Genomic DNA, 21257 nt, shown 5'->3' on the forward strand with positions numbered 1-21257 from the left:
CAAGGTTTTATTTCTGTTTAGAACAACCAATAATTTGCTCTCTTGATTCTCAGTTTACAAAGTTCTTCCCCATTCAGATACCTGAAAAATACTTATGTTTTCTTCTTATTACTTCATTTTTACATTGATCTCTTTACATTGATGTTTAACATTTCTAATTTTTTTTTTCAATAGCATTCCTGTGTAACACCATTTATTGCATCAGCTTTGCCTAGTAATTTGTGGTCTGTTTCTTGTCATGTGTTAAATTATTATAGCTACTTTGATAAAAATATTTTTCTGAGTTTAAAAACAATAAATATCACATTCTTTATTTTTAATAAGATTTTATTTATTTATTTGTCAGCACAAACAGTGGGAGCGGCAGAGGGAGAAGCAGACTCCCTGCTGAGCAAGGAGCCTGAAGCGGTACTCGATCCCAGGGCCCCGGTATCATGACATGAGTCAAGGCAGATGCTTAACCAACTGAGCCACCCTAGGCACCCCATGATCACAATCTTTATATGGTTAAAGCACTGTTCATTCATGATATATTTTTGCTTCACTGTTAACAATTGTTTAAATTGACCTATTTTTAATGTGATAATTTTAATGCTGACTTATTCTTTATACCATGAATCCATGCGAACTGGGTATTTGGACAAATTAAGATTAATCATTTCACAGAGATGAGTGCATTTACGGATGACCTAGACTGCAGGCGTTATAGGTAATAGGCAGTTGCACTCACTTTTAATAACTTTGTCTGTTTATGGTTTTCAGGGGTTGTTATCTCATATACTTTCGGCATTCAGATTTGATACTAAAGAAGTTGGTCTTTTTACTCAAGGTCTTGAATTTACACCTGCAGATTACTATCCTGGTTTGCTTAAAAATGTGAGTATTTTTAATTTATTAGTATTGAAATTTTTGTTGCTTAATGTACCAGGGCAAAAAAGGGTAAGAAATACCTCACTCTTCCAGGAAAGATGTTTAATTTTTCTCTGTTTATCTCTTCTTACCTTGGGTGGACTTACAGCCATGTAAGGAAGAAGTGTGAGACGGGAGATTATGAGAAAAACGAAGGAAACCAGGAGAGGTTATTCTAAATCAACCAACCCCTCTTTTCTCTTAACAGATCTCGTTTATTCTTTCAAAGATTTTTGGGAGAAGCGATTCCTTAGCCAGTATAAACACACCCTTTTCTGTTGGACAAATTTTGTATTTAAGATAACCTTAAGGAATTTTACATTAAAGCAAAAAATTCAGTGTTGTAAATAGTAATATATATTACAATGTAATTTATATTGTATGGTAATATATATTACAAATAGTAATATACATTACAATGTTGTAAATAGTAATATATATTCACATCTTAGTATTAAAGTTTTGTTTTCTTCTGCCTTGAATTTTGGCCAAATTCAAGAAATTTTAATTTATGATCTTCTAAATACTGTTATAAGATTTTTAATGTTTGTTAACTGTTCTGGTCATTTAGAAATTTTATACATAAATAGCATTTTAAAAAATTACTAGAACTAAATTAGGAAGGAAGAAATAAGTTAATTTCAGTGTGGTTTTATTTTTAGCAAGTTTGATTTTCTTAGGAAATTAATGATCTGTCTATTGTTTATTTGCTTAAATTGGAGTATGGAATAACAGACATTAAAAATAAAATCCAAGTTATTAGTAAATGGACTTGGCACTGCTTTCTTTTCATTTTGTCAAAGTAAAACAAGGAGAGGACGGGGAGGGGAGGGGAGGGAATCTCAACGGAAATATCACTCACACCAAGAAAAATAGAACTGATGTAATCCTGTTTTGCAGTATGAGTTAACCTGCAAATGATTTTGTTTTACAGATGGTTTTATCATTAGTGTCTGAACTCCGAGAGTATCATCTTAATGGATTTAACACTCAAAGGCGGTAGGTGTTAAACTAAACATCCCCCTTCTCAAGTTTCAAAATGTATCAGTCTGGTTATGAGAGAAAAATTTTATAATTCTTTGGAAATGCATGTTCATAGTTAGAATTATATTCTGTGTGGAGAGATTATTTATACATGGCAAATTGGTGAGTTTTATGAAACTTTTTTTAGTCACTATTCTTTCAACTTTTATAGGGCAGCAAATCATGCAGTATCTCTTATGACCCATTGAGTAAAAAACCCTACATATATAGTAGAGAACACAAAGGAAAGGCTCAGCTCAGAGTGTGTGTACACTCTGTGTACACTCTGTGTCTTAAAAATACACACACACAAACAATATTTACAAGGCAACAGATATTTGATGTGGACATATGACATATTTTAAGAAACATAATACTCCAAAATCTAGACTAAACAAATAGATTCAGACAAATTAAAAGGCAATCAATCACATTACAAAATATTCTTCACTCTGAGAGAATTCAAAGTCATCTTCATTGGTGAGCATTTCAATTTTTTTTTTAAGATTGTATTTATTCATTTGAGAGAGTGGGAGCATGAGCAAGGGGATGGGCAGAGGCAGAAGGGAAAAGCAGAAGCCCTGCTGGTGGCAGGGAACCTGATGTGGGGTCTCCATCCCAAGGCTCTAGGATCATGACCTGAGCCGAAGGCAGACACTTAACTGGCTGAGCCACCCAGGTGCCCTGGTGAGCATTTCATTTTTAACAAGTTATTAACAAGAGAGTCTGGGGATGAGGGACTTTTATCCTTGTTTTTTGCTTTTTGTTTGTTTTTATAAAGCTGTTGTCAATTAAAGCTCTATCAGAAATGGCCTTTGCTCTCAGCCTATATGATCCTTTGCATCTGAACTTTAAAGTAAACTATAAAACTCTTAAGCAAAAACACTGGAGAAAATCTTCATTTATTGATTTGGCAGTGATTTTTTTTTGGATATGACACGATAAGCACAAGCAGCAAAGGAAAAGTAGATAAATTAGACTTCATTTTATGAGTTATACTATCAAAGCAAAAAGACAGCCCATTGACTGAGTGAAGACATTTGGAAGTCATGTATCCAATAAGGATTTAACTCCCTTAACTCAACAACAACAAAATATTCAGTTCAAAAATGGGCCAAAAGAGTTGTTTATACATGTCTCCAAAGATGATATGCAGCTGGCTAGTAAGGACATGAAACAGCGTCCAGCACCAACAATTATTAGAGAAATACAAATCAGAAACACAGTGGAATACCACATTACATATATCAGCATGATGTCTAATTTAAAAAACAGGCAAAATGGAAAATAATAAATGTTGGCAAATAAGTTAAGAAAGTAGAACTTGTGCATTGTTGGTAGGAATGTAACAAACTATAGAAATGATTCCTGAAAGGATAGTCTTGCTGGTGGGAATGTTAAATGGTACAGCCACTGTGGAAAAGTTTGGCAGTTCCTCAAAAAATTAAGCATAGAATTACCATAAGACCCAGCTCCTGGGTATATAGTCAGAAGAATTGAAAACAGGGATTTTAACAGATATCTGAACACCAACGTACATAGCAGCATTATTCACAATAGCCAAAAGGTAGCAACACTCCCAAGTTCCCATTAGCAAAATGTGGAGTCGATAAAATGTGGATAAACATAATACAATAGAATATTGTTCAGCCATAAAAAGAAATACAGATTTTTTATATGCAAGAACATGGATGGACCTTGAAAACATCAAGCTTAGTGAAATAAGTCAGACACAGAAGGGCAAATAATGTAGGGTATCATTTGTATGAAGTATCTAGAAGAGGAAAACTCAATAGAGATAGAAAGAAGAATAGAGTTTATCAGGGGCTAGAGTGAATGGGGTTACTGTTTAATGGGTCCATAGGTTTGGTTAGGGCTTAGGGATAATGAAGAGCCTTGGGTATAGATTGTGGTGATGGGTACACAGTATGTGAATGCCTTTAATGCTACTAAATGGTTACCAAGTACAAAAGATTAAAAAAATAAAAATTATGTATGTTTTACCACAGTTTAAAAAAAGCAAAGAAAAAAAACCAAACATGATACCAACTGTACGCGCTCTCAAATGACTAAAACACTTACATCAACATATGTTAGAGAAGATACGGAACCACTGGATCTCTCATCTACTCTCTGTGAAAATGTGACGCGGGATCACCACTTTGGTAAACAGTGTAGTAGTTTATTGTGAAGTTAAACACACACTTACCATATGATCCATCAACTCCATTCTGAGTATTTACTCACAATAAATGAAAACATAGGTAGTCATAAATACTTCTATACAAATATTCACAGTTGCTCAATTTTGTAATAGTTCAAAACCAGAAATGATCCAAAGGACCACCTTAACTGGATGGATAAACAAATAAGTATTGTCTGTTACCACCCTTTAAAAAATGAAAAGACAAGACAAACTGTGAACATATATTTTCAGATTATGTATCTGATAAAGGGCTCCTACCCAGAATATATAAAGAACTCAGTAATAAGACAAATAACCCATGTATAAAGAACTCAGTAACAAGACCACCCAGTTAAAAAAGTGGGTAAAAGATTGGAAAAGGTCATAAAAAAATATATACAAATGGCTGATAAGCACATGAACACTTGTATACAGATGTTCGTAGCAGCATTATTCACAAAAAACAAAAAGTGGAAGCAACCCAAATAACCATCAGCTCACAAATGGATAAAAAAAATATCTTATGTCCATACCGTAGAATACTGTATCTCACTAAGAAAGGAACAGTCTACTGATGCATGTTGCAACGTGTGTGAACCTCAAAAACATTATGCTTAGTGAAAGAAGCCAGTCACAGAAGACCATATATTATATGATTCCATTTTTATAATGTACATAATAGGTAAATCTATAGAGAGAGTAGATTAGTTGTTGGCAGGAGCTAAATGTAGGAACAGGGATTTGCTGCAAATGATCTTGAAGTGATAGAAGTGTCCTAAAAGTGGATCATTAGTGGTAATGATTGTCCAACTTAGTAATTTACTAAGAATCTTTTAATTGAACATTTCAAATAGGTATATTTTATGGGATATAAATTACATCTAAAAAGTAATGAGAAGAGTCCCTGGGAAGGCAAGGAAAGCATTTACAATAATTTATTTACATGCCAGGTAGAGACTTCAGTTTTGCCTTGAGATGAATGTTGAATAATAGAATTAGAACTTTATTAAAATGGACTTAAAACATCAGTAGGATACAATGTATATGTATACCCTTCACCAACATCCTGAACTATGTCAAACTAATGATTTTTTTAAAACTTAACTGAGAAGAAACAACAGCAAAACAAAAACGCTATTAACAAGTGGAGAACATTAGCCAGAGAATTGGAAGATATTTGCAACCTATAAAAAAGACGATTAGTATGGGAAGTATAGAAATGCCTCCTGCAAATCAATGGGCAAGAAATATAAGTAAGTTATTACTAAAAAAGGAAAACAATAAATAACATTTAAAAAAATTCAAGAGTGATGTCAGCAGGACAGTAGAATAGGAAGCCCCAGTCCTTATTTCCATACAGAAACACTGACTTAGCAATGGTGTAAGACCCAAAGAGCCTTAATGAGAACTCCAGAAACCAATTAAGATGCTATAATATCCAAGCAAACTCAAAGTTAAAAACAACCATATTGAAATGGGTAAGAAAGCCATTTCATATCAACCACAGTATCCCTTCCCCTAAACTGGCTCAGTGTTGTGGGATTGGGAGGAAAATTCTAGCTTATAGTTTCTTCTTTGAGGGGGAAAGAAAAGAATGGAATATGTTCAGTGTTCCTGCTTTGGGGAGGTCATCTGAGGGACTGGTGTCTCACTTGCCTGACTCTGACCACTGATGGGGAACCAGCAGACTTTCAGTGCCTGGGGACTGAGGAACATTAGAGAGTCCTCAGCTGCTTCTTACAGCACCAGGAAACTGACAATGCTGTGGATGGAGGTAGGTTCAGGGAGAAAACACCCAGCTCCCAGCTAATGTCTAGATGGGTCAGGGGGTGAGAAAAAAGAGTGGAATGTTTATTTAATTTTCCATCTTCTGAAGGGGCTACTTTAGGGATTCATTTCAGTCTCCCATGACTTGAAGCAATAATAGAACCAGCATACTTTGGAGGTCAGAAGTCTGCAGAGAACCAAAGAGGTAATGGCTTATTGTAGCACCAGAGAACCTGCAGTACCAAAGACAAACACCAGAGGGAGGAAGAGATTGCAAACTCCTGAAAAACTGGCAAGCTCTCTGGGAAATTGCATAAACAATCCCAGAGAAGACACATCCCCATAAAAGATTCAAAGGACCCCCAGATTCTCTCATTAGGTTGAATTGTGAGAGTCTTCTCCTGTAAAAAGGAAGTCCATAAAGCCTGGAAGAAGTGGCTATTTCTTTGACTGCAGAAAACACAACAAAAAAATAATGCACACAAAGAAACAAGAAAACATGGCCCAAACAAAGGAACAAAATTAATTTGCACAAACCTACCCTAAAGAAGTGGAGAGCTATGAACTGCCTGTCAGAGAAAAATAATGATCCTAAAGGAGCTCAATGCACTCTAGTTGAATACAGATAAATAACTACATGAAATCAGAAAAATGATGCATAAACAAAATGAGAATATCAAGAGATAGCAATTAGAAAAAAACACCAAATAGACATTCTGGAGCTAGAACACAGTAACTGAATTGAAAATTTTAATAGAGGGGTTCAACAGTAGTCTTAGTCAAGCAGTTAACTTGAAGATGTGCCACTTGAAATGATCAAATCAAGTTAAAAAAAAAAAAAAGGAATGAAGAAAAATAAATTAAGCCTTAGAGTTTATGGAACACCATCAAGTGCACCAGTTATATGTATTGCAGTTGTCACAGAAATGAGAAAAAGCATATCAAATCTAAGGAAGGAACTAGACATTTTAATTCAAGAAGCTCAAAGAACTCCCAACTAGAATAAATCCAAAAGGATCTACAGCAAGACATGTTGTAATCAAACTGTTAGGAGGTAGAGAATATTGACAGCAAGAAAAAGCAAAAAAAGAACACAAGGAATATAACACCTACAAGGAAGTTCTCCAGATTATCAGCAGAAACATTAAGGCCAGAAGGGAACAAGATGACATATTCAGAAGTGCTTAAAAAAAAAACCCTGCCAACCAAGATTATTATATTCTGCAAAGTATCCTTCAGAAATGAAGGTGAAATTAAGACCTTCCCAAATAAACAAAAGCTGAGGGAGTTCATCACCACTAGACCAGCCTTACAAGAATTGTTAAAGGGAGTTTTTCAAGTTGAAACCAGAGGACTTTAGGCAGGAACACAAGAGCATACTGAAATATAAAACTCTCTGGTAAAGGTAAATATATAAACAAATGTAAAATCCTGTAATACTATAATGGTGATACATAAATTACTCTTAAATCTGGTAAAATTTAGACAATAAAAGCAGAAGAAAGAACTATAACCACAAAATTATGTTAATGGGGGCACCTGGGTGGCTCAGTCACTTAAGCATCTGCCTTCGGCTTAGGTTATGATCCCAGGGTCCTGGGGTTGAGCCCCATGTGGGGTTCCCTGCTCAGCTGGGAGCCTGCTTTTCCCTCTCCCTGTGCCTCCCCCCACCCCCACTCTTGCAGGTGTGCTTGTACACTCTCTCTCAAATAAGTAAATAAAATCGTTTTAAAAATTGTGTTAATGGGTATAAAACAAAGAGATATAATAACATGAAGCATGAGGAGGAGATATAAAGGAGTAAAGTTTTTGTGTGTAACTGAAGTTATCAGTTTAAAATAGATTGCTGTAACCATAAGATGTTTTATGTAATCTCCATGGTAAAGACAAAAAAAAACAAAAACAAAACTATAGGAGTTACACAAAGGAAAATGAGAAGGGAACCAAAGCATATCACTACAAAAAGAAAAAAAAATCAACGAAACACAAAGGAAGGCAGCAAGAGAGGGAAAATGAACAAAATAACCACAAGACGTAAAAAAACAATGAAATGGCAAAACTAAGTTGTTCTGTATCAGCAGTTACTTTAAATGTAAAAGGATTAAACTCTCCAATCAAAAGATGTTGAATGGCTGAATGGATTTTTTAAAAAGAAAATGTCCAGCTATGTGCTGCCTACAAAAGATTCATTTTAGATGTAAGGATGTATAGAAGCTTAAAGGGAAAGGATGGAAGAAGATAGCCAATGCAAATTTTAACCACAAAAGAGCAGCAATGGCTTTACTTCTGTAGAATATGTTAAATCAAAAATTGTTATAAGAGAGAAAGACCTTGTATAATGGTAAACTGTTCACGTCACCAGGAAGATACAGCAGTTTATAAATGTCTCTGCACCTAATAGCAGAGCATTGAAATATATGAAGCAAACATTGACAAGATTGAAGGGAGAAATTAAAAGTAACACAATAATCATAGGAGATTTTAATACCCTACTCTCAATAATGTGCAGATCAACCAGACCAAAGATCAATAAGGAAACAGGATTTGAAAAACAGAACAACTGAACCATATAGATCCATACAGAACACTCTATACAATAACAGCAAAATATTCTTCTCAAGCACATGCAGAACATTCTCCAGGATAGGTCACATGTTAGGCCACAAAACAAGTCCTAAGAAATGTAAGGTTGAAATTATACCAAGTGTTTCTTTCAACCACAAAGGTATGAAATTAGAAATTTTAAAAAATTCATAAATATGTGCAAATTATACAACACATTCTTGAACAACCAGTGAGTCAAAAAAGAAATCACAAGGGAAATTAGAAAATATGTTGAGGGCCGCCTGGTTGGCACACTAGTTAAACGTCTGTTTTTGGCTCAGGTCATGATCTCAGGATCCCAAGGTACTGGGATCCAATGCTGCATCGGGCTGCCTGCACAGTGGGAGGTCTGCTTCCCCCTCTCCTCCTTCACCTGCTTATGTTCCCTCTCCTGCTATGTGTCTCTCTCTCAAATAAATAAATAATTATTTGAGAGAGAGAGTGAAAGAGAGCACGAGAGGGGAGAGGGTCAGAGGGAGAAGCAGACTTCCCACAGAGCTGAGAGCCTGATGTGGGACTCGATCCCAGTACTCTGGGATCATGACCTGAGTCAAAGGTAGTCACCCAACCAACTGAGCCACCCAGGTGCCCAAATAAATAAAATCCATTAAAAACAAAAAAAGAAAATATGTTGAGACAATTGAAAATGAAAACACAGTGTACCAAAAAGAATAGGATGAGAGAAAACTAGTACTAAGAGGAAAGTATGTAGCAGTAAATACCTTCTTTTAAAACAGATCTGAAATCAGCAACCTAATTTTATACCTCAGGGAATTAGAAAAAGAACAAAGTAAACCCAAAGATAGCAAAAGGAATGAAATAATAAAGATTACAACAGAAATAAACGAAGGAGAGAATAGAAAAAAAATTTTTTTAGAAGATCAAGAAAATTGACAAACCCTTAACTAGACTAAGAAAATCAGTGAGAAGATTCAACAAATACCAGAAATGAAAGAGAAGACATTACAACTGGTGGCACAGAAATAAAAAGAATAAGAGACTATGGAGGAGCAGTTAAGATTGCAGAGGAGTAGGGAACCCTAAGTTCGTCTGGTCATTGGAATTAGCTAGATAGTTATCATATTGTTCTGAACACCTGCAAAATCAATTGGACGTCTGAGAAAAGAAGTGTTGCAATTCTACAAATAGAAAAACAACTGCTTTGGGGCGCCTGGGTGGCTCAGTGGGTTAAGCCTCTGCCTTCGGCTCAGGTCACAAGATCAGCGTCCAGGGATCGAGCCCCGCATCGGGCTTTCTGCTCAGCAGAGAGCCTGCTTCCTCCTTTCTCTCTGCCTGATCTCTCTCTCTGTGTCAAATAAATAAAATAAAAATCTTTTAAAAAAAAAAAAAAGGAAAGAAAGAAAGAAAAGAAAAACACTGCTTTTTGGAAGGTAGAAGTAGTGGAGACTTGAATCCAGGGTGATTTTTCGGAGGATAAGGTGGAGGAGAGGGAACCAGTTTAAGGAGGCCACTGCAAAGTATTATAAGCAGTGGAACACAAAATCAGAACTTCTAGAAGTCTGCTACAGTCAGGGAGACCCCTGGCTTAAAGGTGCTCAGGTAGTGAAGTGGGGCAGAATCCCAGGTGGGACAGCATAGTCTCAGGATCGCTGGTGTTAGAAGAAGAATGGGGGTGCCTGAGGGCAGCAGAGTTCCCAGGCATCAGAATGGGGAAGCTGGCTGAAAACAGCGAATCTAGGTGCCAGCTTTCTGCTCTTTGTTGCCATAAACTGCAAACCTTTGCAGGGTCCTCCAGCCACTCCCCTGGCAAGGGCCCAGCAAGGGCAGAAGCGTAGGGAGACTACTCCCCTCCGTCCTGGAGGAGGAACAGCATGGGTCTGTGCTGCAGGAGTACATAAAATTTGGAGACTTGAAACTCAGAACTTGCCTGAGATAAAAATGCTTAGTCACAGGCTGGGTGAACACAGAGTTCTGACAGAAACCAGGGAGACAAGAGTGATTGACTGCGTTTCTGTGAGGGCTCACTGAAAACTAGAGGCTGAGAACTTTCAGCTCCAGGAATAAAGAGTGGGGCACCGCCATATTCATCCTGCCTATCTGTGATGAAAGCCCTCAGGGAGCAAAACAGTGCAACCTTGTGTAATCTGGAGCTGCTTACACTGAGCAGGGCCCCCTGGCAAGAGAGAGCTATTTCTACCAGGGCAAGAGCACCTGAAAATTAGCCCAACAGGCCCCTTCCTCAGAAGACCAGCAGGAACAACTGGCTGCACACTTTACTCATCATAGAGAGCTGCAAAGTTTCGGCTCTTGGAGAAAACATAGGTTTTTTAATTCTTTAGTCTTTCAGGGTTTTGTTGTTGTGTTGTTGTTTAGCTATTTTATTTTTTCAATTCTTTTTTTTACTTTTTATTTATAAACATATATATATGATGTGTGTGTGTGTATATGTTATATATATAATTTTTGGCTTCCTTTCATTGTATCTTATTTTTTTGTGTATATATATAAGTTTCTCTTTCTTTCCTATTTTGGGATCTAGTTTCTTTTAACAGACCAAAATACACCCAGGATCTAGTTTTTTGTTTTATTTCTTATTTGATTTATTTTTCTTGTTTTGTTTTTTGTTTTCTTCTGCTTTTTTCTTTTTCTGTGGTTTTTATTGTTGTCTTTTCTCTCTCTTTGTTCTGTTCTTTTCTGGACAAAATGATAAGGCAGAGAAGTTTACCCCAAAGGAAAGAACAGGAGGTAGTACTCACTGCCAGGAATTTAATCAATATGGGTATAAGTAAGATGTCTGAACTAGAATTTAAAACAGTGATTATAAAGATACTAGCTGGGCTTGAAAAAAGCATAGAAGCCACGAGAGAATCCCTTACTGAAGAAATAAAGGAACTGAAATCTAGTCAGACTGAAATTAAAAATGCTATTACTGAGATGCAGTCCCAAATGGAGGCCCTAAAGGTGAGGATAAATGAGGAAGAAGAGAGGGTCTGTGATACAGAAAATAAAATAATGAAAAATAAGGAAGCTGAAAAGAAGAGACAAAGACAACTATTGGATCAGGAAGGGAGACTTTGAGAACTCAGCAATTCCATAAAGTGAAATAATACCCAGATAACAGGGGTTCTAGAAGACAGAGAGAGGGAGAGAAGGGCAGAAGGGTTATTTGAACAAATTACAGCTGAGAACTATATGTATATCTGAGAATCCCCAGATTAGGGAAGGAAACAGGCATTTAAGTCCAGGATGCAGAGAGGAACCCCCCCAAAATCAATAAATATAGGTCAATAAGTCAACATATAATAGTGAAACTTGCAGATTTCAAAGATAAAGAGAAAATTCTGAAAGCAGCTCTGGACAAGAGGTCCTTAACCTATAAGGGTGGACACATAAGGTTGGCAGCAGATCTGTCTGCAGAGACCTGACAGGCCAGAAAGGACTGATATGATATATTCAATGTGCTAAATGGCAAAAATATGCAGCCAAGAATACTTTATCCAGCAAGGCTGTCATTCAGAACAGAAGGAGAGATAGTTTCCAGGATAAACAAAAATTAAAGGAATTTGTAAACACTAAACCAGCCCTGCAAGAAATACTAAAGGGGATCCTTTGAAAGAAGAGTCCAAAAGTAGTAAAGACCAGAAAGTAACAGAGACAACAGACAGAAACCGTAATGTCACAGGTAATATAGTGGCACTAAATTCGTATCTTTTACTAGTTACTAGTTACTAGTTACTCTGATTGTAAATGGGCTAAATGCCCCAATCAAAAGATATAGGGTATTGGATTGGATTTTAAAAAACTAAAACAAAAACAGAAACAAAAAAACAAGATTCATCCATATGCTGTCTACAAGAGACTCATTTTAGGCCCAAAGACACCTCTAAATGGAAAGTGAGTAGTTGGAGAACCATTTTTCATGCCAATGAACATCAAAAGAAAGCCCGAGTAGTTATCCTCATATCAGACATACTAGATTTTCAACTAAAGAGTATAATAAGAGATGAAGGAGGACACTATGTCATAAAAAAAGAATATATTCAACAAGGAGAGCTAATAATCATAAATATTTATGCCCCTAAAATGGGAACAGCTAAATAAATAAACCAGTCAACTAACAAAGAAACTAATAAAAAATCAGTAGCAGTAGGGGACTTGAACACCCTATTCACAGCAATGGACAGGTCATTGAAGCAGAAGATCAACAAGGAAACAAGGGCTTTGAATGACAACACTGGATCAGATGGACTTTACAGTATATTCAGAGCATTTCATCCTAAAGCAGCAGAATACACATTCTTCTGGAGTGCACATGGAATATTCTCCTGAATAGATTACATAATGGGTCACAAGTCAGGTCTCCACTGGTACAAAAAGATTGAGATTATACCATGCATATTTTCAGATGACAGTCCTTTAAAACTTGAACTCGATCATAAGAAAAATTTTGGAAGGACCGCGAATACATGCAGGTTAAGGAGCATCCTACTAGATAATTTAATTTCAACCAAGAAATTAAAGAAGAATTTTAAAAAATATGTGGAAGCAAATGAAAATGAAAACAACAGTTCAGAACCTTTGGGATGCAGCAAAGGTGATCCTAAGAGGGAAGTTTATCGGAAACAGTCCTTTCTGAAGAAGAAAAATCTCAAAAGCACAACCTAACCTTATACCTAAAGGAGCTGGAAAAAGAACAGCAAATTAAGCCTAAATCTAGCAGGAGAGGAGAAATAATAAATATTAGAGCAGAAATCAATTATATAGAAATCAGAGAAACAAAAGAACAGACCAAAGAAACTAGTAGCTGATTCCTTGAAAGAATAAGATTGATAAACCCCTACCCAGACTTATAAAAAAGAACAGGAAAAGGACCCAAATAAATAAAATCATGAATGAAAGAGGGGATATTACAACCAACATCTAAGAAATACAATTATATGAAAATATTATGGAGGCGCCTGGGTGGCTCAGTGGGTTAAGCCGCTGCCTTCAGCTTGGGTCATGATCTCAGGGTCCTGCGATCGAGCCCCACATCAGGCTTTTTGCTCAGCAGGGAGCCTGCTTCTCTCTTTGCCTGCCTCTCTGCCTACTTGTGATCTTTCTCTGACAGATAAATAAATAAAATATTTTTAAAAAAGAATATTATGAACAATTAACAAATTAGGCAGTCTGTAAGAAATGGAGCCTTTGGCTCAGGTCATGATCCCAGGATCCTGGGATGGAGCCCCGCATGGGGCTCTCTGCTCAGCAGGGAGCCTGCCTCCCCCCTCCTCTCTCTGCCTGCCTCTCTGCCTACTTGTGATCTCTGTCAGATAAATAAATAAATCCTAAAATAAAAAAATTAAAAATAGAATTACCCTATGATCCACCAATTGTACTACTAGGTATTTATGCAAAGGATACAAACATAGTGATGTGAAGTGGTGCATGCACTCCAGTATTTATAATAGCAATGTTCACAATAGCCAAACTATGGAAAGAGCCCAGATGTCCATTGGCAGATGAATTTATATATAAAGAATATATATATATATTTAGATAGATAGATAGATAGATATAGATATACACATACATACATACAGTGGAATATTAGTCATCAAAAAGACTCGCCATTTGCAATAATGTGGATAGAACTAGAGGACATTATGCTAAACGAGATAAGTCAGAGGAGCACAAATGCCATATGATTTCATTCATATGTGGAATTTAAGAAACAACAGATGAGCATAGGGGAAAGGAAAAAATTAAAATGAGACAAAACAAAGGGAGGAAATCGTAAGAGACTTAATTATAGGAGACACACTGAGAGCCGCTGCAGGGGAGGTGGGTGGGCAAATGGGAAATTGGATAATGGGCATTAAGGAGGGCACTTGAGATAATGCTCACTGAGTATTGTATGCAACTGATGAATTGCTAAATTCTACCTCTGAAACTAAGAATACAATATATGTTAATTAACTTGAATTTAAGTAAGAAATTTTTAAAAAGAATGAGACTACTATGAACAATTATATTGTAACAAATTGGATAACCTAGAAGAGATGGTTATTTTTTTTTATAAACATACAACCTACTAAGAGTGAATCATAAATTTTTAAAAATCTGAACAAATCTATACAGGAAGGAGACTAAATCAATAATCAAATACTTTCCAACAAAGAAAAGCCCAGGACCAGATGGTTTCGCTAGAGTATTCTACCAAATATTTAAAGAATTAACACCAGTCCTTCTCAAACTCTCTGAAGTAATGGAAGAGGAGGGGTACATTTCAAAACTCATTTTATGAGGCCAGCATTACCATGAAACCAGAGGCAGATAAAGATAGTAGAAGAAAACTATAGGCCAATATTTGTGATGAATATTGATGATGTGTAAAAATCCTCATCAGTATACAAGCAAACCAATGTCAACAATACACTAAAAACATTGTGCATCATGATCAAGTGGGATTTGTTCCTAGCATGCAAAAATGATTCAGTATACAAAAAGCAATTAATGTAATACATCATGTTAGCCAATGGAAATGATGGAAAACAACCACATCATGATAATTTCAGTTAAGTCAGAAAAAACTGTTCGATAAAATTCAACACCCTTTCATGATAAGAACATTCAGCAAATTAGGAATACAAGGAAACTGCTTCAACAAAATAAAGACCATGTGTGAGAAGCCTACAGCTAACATCATCCTTCATGGTGAAAGACCAAAATTTTTTCCTTCTAAAATCAGGAACAAAGCAAGGATACCCTCTCTTACGACTTCTTTTTAACAGAATACTGGAAGTACTGGAGAAATTGGGCAAGACAAAGAAAAGGCATCCAAATTTTATTTTATGGTTTGTTTGTTTTTTTAAAGATATTATTTATTTATTTAAAGAGAGAGAGTGCACATGGGAGGAGAGTGGGGGCGGGGAGGGAGAGTCTTCATCAGATTCTGAGCTGAGGGTAGACCTGACTCTCAGTCCCTTCATCCTGAGATCATGACCTGAGCAGATACTAAGAGTAGGATACTCAGAACTGACAGAGCTACCCAGGTGCCCCAAGGCATCCAGAATTTGTTTTAATTTTTTTTTTAAGACTTTATTTGAGAGAGAGAGAGCATGAGCTAGGGCCGGGGGGGTCGGAGTCAGAAGGAGAGGGAGAAGCAGACACCCCGCTGAGCAGGAAGCCTGATGTGGGACTCCATCCCAGGACCTGGGATCATGAATCATGACCTGAGGTGAAAGCAGATGCTTAACCGACTGAGCCGCCAAGATGCGCCCCCCCCAACTTTTTTTAAGATTGATTGATTTGGGGTGTTTTTTTTGGCTTTTTTTTTTTAAGAAAGAAAATGAGAGAGAGAGTGTGCAGGGGGAAGGGACAGAGGGAGAGAGGGAGGAGAGTCCCAAGCTGACTCCACACTGAGCATGGAGCTCTGTGGGGCTTGATCTCACGACCTTGAGGTCAGGACCTGAGCCCATACCAATAGCTGGATGTTTAATGAACTGCACCATGCAGGCGCCCCTCAAGGCATCTGAATTTTAAGGGACAGTTTACCGTTTGTAAGTGACATGATCTTATACATAGAAAAACCTAAAGACTCTACAGAAAAAACTATTAGAACTAATAAATGATTTGAGTAAGGTTACAGGATGCAAAATCAATATTTAAATATCAATTGTGTGGGTTTTTTTTTTTTAAAGGTTTTATCTATTTATTTGACAGAGAGAGTAGGTAGAGAGGCAGGCAGAGAAAAAGGGGTAAACAGGCTCTCTGCTGAGCAGAAAGCCCAATCTGAGGCTCGATCCCAGGACCCCGAGATCATGACCTGAGCTGAAGGCAGAGGCTCAACCCACTGAGCCACCCAGGCGCCCCTCAGTTGTGTTTTTATACACTAACAGCAGTCCAATAAGACATTTTTTTAAAAGCCCATTATAATATCAAAAAGAACAAAATATCCAGGAAAAAACTTTGATAAAAGACTTGTATGCTACAAACTATAAAACAATACTGAAAAAAATTAAGTGTGACACAAATAAATGAAAAGGCATTCTGTGTTGAGGTATTAGAAGACTTAATATTGTTTAAGTGTCCATACTACCCCAGGCAGTCCATAAATACTGTATAGTCTTATTAAAATCCAAGTCGCATTTTTCTTTTGCAGAAATGGAAAAAAAGGCCCTAAAATTCATATAGAAGACCGCAAATAGCCAAAAACCTTAAAAAGAAAAACAGATAGAGGCCTAACACTTCTGGATTTGAAAACATAACTCAAAGCTATAGTCATTAAGTCTCTTTGGTACTGATATAAAGCCAAACACATAGACCCATGGAACAGAATAGCAAGAAAGTTGCAAAAAGATACCCATAATGTCCCCATAATGTCCTAAAACAACACATACATATAAAGTAAAAGTGTTAAAACTAGGCAGAAAGGACTCACATTAGGGGATTGCCAGCTCCTAGGAAGGAGAAGAGGAAATGGGACAGGAGAAGGGTATTTCAACTGTAATTGAAACATTTTTATTTCTTTAAAACCTCAACTGAAAATACCAATAAAATGTTAGCTTTGTAAAATCTTGGCAATGAGTACCCAGTTAATGTTATTATTAATAATTCCCTAGGTTTTTCTTATAATTTTATAATTAAACTTAAAAAATGTAAATACAGTTTTAGCTAGTAAAATTCTGAAAATTAAAAGATAATATTCATAATAAAAGGAATAATTTCCTGCCTCAGGTTCTTATTTCCAAAATAGCAGGTGTAGTTCATGAAAAAACAATCATCTTTAATCATCCTCAGATTGCTTAGTATTTATTCCTCTCTGCAGTGTTCCCCCTTTATTTAGATCTTTTTGCACTGTACCCATTATTTCATTTTACTGGTCTTTCAGATTCTTTCTTCAGAATGTGTGCTTTTCATTTTCTCACCCTCAGACAGGAGAGGGTAGCAGTTCAGAAAGGCATCTAAGCTCGACTGACCACAATTAGGAAAGCCTGCTGGAAGCTATTAGCTAATATTCTCTTTGCATCTGAGAAATTTCCATTTGTGCCAGATTGGATCATTTTGTGGGGCATGTTCATTCCCAAATTTCTGATGGTTTCTTCAGTAAGGATGTGTATTCTTCAAAAACAATATGCACATATACCCCATATTCCCTGGTGCAGAGCAAAGTTTACTGAAGGGTGTCTACACTGGCACTCCAGCTGGCAGTAGCGGCAAGGATACAGCAGTGATTAACTTGATGAGTAGTTTAAAAACTTTAACTTTAGTCAAAGCAAGTTAGTGATGTAATTAGTAAAATTCTTAGTATATGTGCTGCCGAAGTGAGCACTAATTAGTAAAATTCTTAACTGAATTTACCAAGAGTATGAGATGCTTCCATTAGTAGAATGTCCTCTGGACACTGGCACATCTCATACATTCCTAATTTGCTCTTTTGAATAATTTTTACTATGGAGTCTTAATTTTTGAATGAATTCTAGAATTCAGCAAGAAATGTCTTACAGGTATTTTTTTGAATGTGTTGAGTTTTTTAGAGAAATTCAGTCTCTTGAATTAAGTTAGTTTATACTTATCAGAATATTGAATTTAAAAAGCAGTTTGATGCTCAGCATTCTTTTTGTTTCTTTATGAGCTTTTAAAGTCCTACTTTTAAGACCTCAAATCAGGAAGTTCTGTTCTCCATCCATAAAAGATCCTGGGTCCCTTAAAGCTTATGTAAGACTCAGAATTCCACATCTATAGTTCTCTAGTGAATTGTTAAGTCCAACCAAGTGTACTTTCTTGTATCAAGTAGAGACATTTCATGAAATCAGGTAGTGGAATGGCATCATGATAACATTTGAAAGAGTTGCCAAACATGCTGGAGCCATTATAATTGTTGCTATCATAAGTTACCATAATAGCTACAATACACATCATCATAACATATAAATTTCTCCTACTATATACATACTTGAAGTTTTCTGTACATTTTTAAGATTTAAAAGTCAAAAAAGTTGAGTAAGAATATAATATATTAGGCACACTATTTTCTGGTATACTTGGATGTAGATATTCCCCTATTTATGAGACACAAATTTGCTCATTACTTTCTTTCCCCTAGGAAGACTTAAAATATTCAAGCCACCAAGAGCCTCTCAAACTTAAACACCATGTAAGCAATGCAGTTGTTTTTCTCTTTGTTTTTTAACAGAGGGCATCTGTACTTTTTTTTTTCATTTTTTTATACTTAAAATTTTTTAAATATTTTATTTATTTACTTTTGCAAGAGAGAGAGAGAGAGAGAGTGAGCAAGAGCACACGAGTGGGGGTTGGGGCAGAGGGAGAAGCAGACTCCCCGCTGAGCAGGGAGCCTGATATAGGACTTGATCCCACTGCCCTGGGTTTATGATCTGAGCCAAAGGCAGACACTTGACTGACTGAGCCACCCAGGCACCTACTACTTAAATCTTCAAAGTTCATTTCAAAAGACCCAAAAGTCTTGTAGAAAATATAGAATGAATCTCATAACTTCAATGCATAAAATGTCAGAGGAACAAAAAAACAGGAAAATCTGTTTGGTTTTCTTTTACATTATTTTTAGAGGCCTGATAAATGGTCTTATCATAGCATTTTAAATAGAATTTCACTTGTCACCAACTAAAATCAACAATTCAGTGACAGAATGTTTAAATTCTCTCCTGTTCTTTGCTGTAAACCGTCCAGAAGGAGTGACATTCTGGGTTTTCTGAACATCATCAGTTTATCTTGTAGTTCTATGGTTTGCTGCAGATGGCTTGGAAGCTTCAGTATAGCCACATGGGAATGATATTTCCAGCAGTATATGGTTACTGTTGAGCCTTCTGCAGTTGAATTTTTGTGCAAAAATCATTTGGAAGTGCTGCTCTGGCAATCAATCAAGACATAATGCTTAGCGTAATCTAGTCTGGAAAGTGTTGCATAACTAGACGAAGTGGGACCTCCACACTCTGGCAGGCTTCAGACTGAAAGAGGAAGCCGTGAAGGCTGTGAGCACTTTGAAGCCCTTCAGAAGATCTTCAGTTGACCTTGCCTGCATTTTGGTAGAACCAAGAGCTGCTGAAATTTATATGAGACTTTAGAATTTTTCAGGAAAGTTCTCTTGGACCTTTTCAGCCTAATTGGTAGATACAATCTTTAGCCCATAAACATCAGTGCTTGATAAATGTCCTTGGTGCCAGGATTGTCTTTTCCACACAGCTAGTACCCAGCGATAGACTCCGACTCCTCTCTTTTAAGGTAACTAAAGAATGTAAGACTTTTTTTTTTTTTTTTTTAAGATTTTGTTTATTTATTTGTCATAGAGCACAAGCAGGCAGAGTGGCAGGCAGAGGCAAGAGAGAAGCAGACTCCTTGCTGGACAAGGAGCCCGATATGGGACTTGATCCCAGGACCCTGGGATCATGACCTGAACCAAAGGCAGCGGCTTAACCGACTGAGCCACCCAGGCATCCCGAGAATGTAAGACTTAAGATAATGAGAGAGAAGTTGCACATATAGGTCTTTTAGAGAGGAAGATTGCTGAAGGGTAGAAGATAGAAGCACTGCCTCCCTGCTTCTTTATTTCAGAGTTCTGGATTTACTATGAGTATACAAAACTATTTTTCCATTTCTCAAACATTCATGGAGCCCTTAGTTTATGCAAAATATTCTGCTAGATTCTGTACAAAATACACACAAAAAAATTCCACATTCCACACATTCATACCAACCCCCCTTTCTTCTATCCTACCCAGTAAGTTCATAAATTCCAGAAGTTTTAGGTATTTACAACTCAAGCTAAATCCCTCTCTTCGTTAAACTTAGATGATGAACTTGAAAACATTAATTATTTTTAGATCTAAATCCACCTTGGCTGTGGGTTAGAGAAAGATGGTAGAGCACTGAGGAAGATAACTGTTGTTGAAGAGACGGGGATCATTTAGGAAAGTGCAACAGAACAAGAAGTGAGTTTTAGAAAAGGTGATCATTTGAGGAAAAAGACAAAATGTTCACACATAAGAATAAGTCATTGTGTAGTTTGACAAAACTTTATTTCTGTGAGAATTTTACTTTTGGTTACCAAGAAAATAATATAGCTCAACAGAAAATTTATAAGAATTAACTAACATAATAATCTTATGTTAGTTCTATCATGTTTCCTTAAAGTATTCAGATTATTACTAGAGATTGATATCTTATTCTAGGGACTGCTACTGAAGAAGTAGTGTAGAGCAGCATTTCTCCGGCTTCCGTATGCATGAGGATCATCTTACATTAAGACGTTAACAAGCAGAGCGGCACCTGGGTGGCTCAGTTGGTTAACCATCTGCCTTTGGCTCAGGTCATGATCCCAGGGTCCTGGGACTGAGTCCTGTATGGGATTCCTTGCGCAGCATGAAGGCTGCTTCTCCCTCTGCCCCTTCCTCCTGCTCATTCTCTCTTACACACACACACACTCTCTCTCTCACACACATTCTATTTCACAAAAGTAGATAAAAATTTTTAAAGATTTTATTTGTTTATTCGACAGAGAGAGAGGGAAGCAGGCTCCCCACTGAGCAGGGAGCCTGACACAGGGCTTGATCCCAGGACTCTGGGATCATGACTTGAGCCGAAGGCAGTGCTTCTTGTTTATTTGTCAGAGTCGCTTAACAACTGGGCTGCCCAGGTACCCCAATAAATAAAATTTTTTAAGAAAGATGTTAACAAGGGGCACCTGGGTGGCTCAGTGGGTTAAAGCCTTTGCCTTCGGCTCAGGTCATGATCTCAGGGTCCTGGGATCGAGCCCCGTATCGGCTCTCTGCTCAGCAGGGAGCCTGCTTCC

At 36.8% G+C, this 21257-nt stretch overlaps 1 protein-coding gene across 2 annotated transcripts in view; it reads left to right on the top strand.

Moving 5' to 3' along the window:
• The window catches only part of FANCC (FA complementation group C), a 272052-nt gene that overhangs the window by 176298 nt on the left and 74497 nt on the right, over positions 1 to 21257 (top strand). For both annotated transcript variants that reach the window (XM_044265751.1, XM_044265750.1), the window contains exons 5-6: positions 763 to 876; positions 1844 to 1908. In XM_044265751.1, the coding sequence (XP_044121686.1) occupies positions 763 to 876; positions 1844 to 1908 (179 nt within the window). The remainder of the gene's footprint in view (positions 1 to 762; positions 877 to 1843; positions 1909 to 21257) is intronic.

This window comes from Neovison vison, chromosome 9 (assembly GCF_020171115.1).
Source record: "Neovison vison isolate M4711 chromosome 9, ASM_NN_V1, whole genome shotgun sequence".
Classification (NCBI taxonomy): domain Eukaryota; kingdom Metazoa; phylum Chordata; class Mammalia; order Carnivora; family Mustelidae; genus Neogale; species Neogale vison.